The sequence below is a fragment of the Panthera leo genome, chromosome C2 (assembly GCF_018350215.1).
Source record: "Panthera leo isolate Ple1 chromosome C2, P.leo_Ple1_pat1.1, whole genome shotgun sequence".
Classification (NCBI taxonomy): Eukaryota; Metazoa; Chordata; class Mammalia; order Carnivora; family Felidae; genus Panthera; species Panthera leo.
In genome coordinates this window covers 1,925,704-1,926,543 of record NC_056687.1, presented here as the reverse complement: position 1 = coordinate 1,926,543, position 840 = coordinate 1,925,704, and the positions used below count along the sequence as shown (strand labels likewise).

The following is an 840-nucleotide window of genomic DNA, read 5'->3' as shown; positions in this document are numbered from 1 at the left end:
ATGTGCCACACCAGCTGCTCCTCGGGCTGCCAGGCTTCCTACGGCTCCTCCGGCCCCTGCCAGGCGTCCTGCTGTGTGCCCGTGAGCTGCAAGCCCGTGTGCGTGCCCGTGAGCTGCAGACTCGCCGTGTGCGTGCCCGTGAGCTGCAGGCCCGCGTGTGTGCCCTCCTGCCAGTCCTCCGTGTGCGTGCCCGTGAGCTGCAGGCCCGAGTGTGTGCCCTCCTGCCAGTCCTCCACGTGCGTGCCCGTGAGCTGCACACCCACCGTGTGCGTGCCCGTGAGCTGCAAGCCCGAGTGTGTGCCCTCCTGCCAGTCCTCCGTGTGCGTGCCCGTGAGCTGCAAGCCCGAGTGTGTGCCTTCCTGCCAGTCCTCCACGTGCGTGCCTGTGAGCTGCACACCCACCGTGTGCGTGCCCGTGAGCTGCAGGCCCGCATGTGTGCCCTCCTGCCAGTCCTCCATGTGCGTGCCCGTGAGCTGCAAGCCTGAGTGTGTGCCCTCCTGCCAGTCCTCCGTGTGCGTGCCCGTGAGCTGCAGGCCCGAGTGTGTGCCCTCCTGCCAGGCCTCCACGTGCGTGCCCGTGAGCTGCACACCCACTGTGTGCGTGCCCGTGAGCTGCAGGCCCGCGTGTGTGCCCTCCTGCCAGTCCTCCGTGTGCGTGCCCGTGAGCTGCAAGCCCGAGTGTGTGCCTTCCTGCCAGTCCTCCACGTGCGTGCCCGTGAGCTGCACACCCACCGTGTGCGTGCCCGTGAGCTGCAAGCCCGAGTGTGTGCCCTCCTGCCGGCCCTCCTGCCCCACCCTGGTCTGCAGACCCGTGTGCTGTAGCTCCCCGCGCTGCTTCTGA

The 840-nt window shown here is 69.3% G+C and overlaps 1 protein-coding gene across 1 annotated transcript; it reads left to right on the top strand.

Moving 5' to 3' along the window:
- Positions 1-840, top strand: LOC122198589 (keratin-associated protein 12-1-like). The gene is made up of 2 exons (XM_042903295.1): positions 1-203; positions 618-840. Exons 1-2 carry the CDS (start codon positions 1-3, stop codon positions 838-840), a joined length of 426 nt encoding a protein of 141 aa, XP_042759229.1.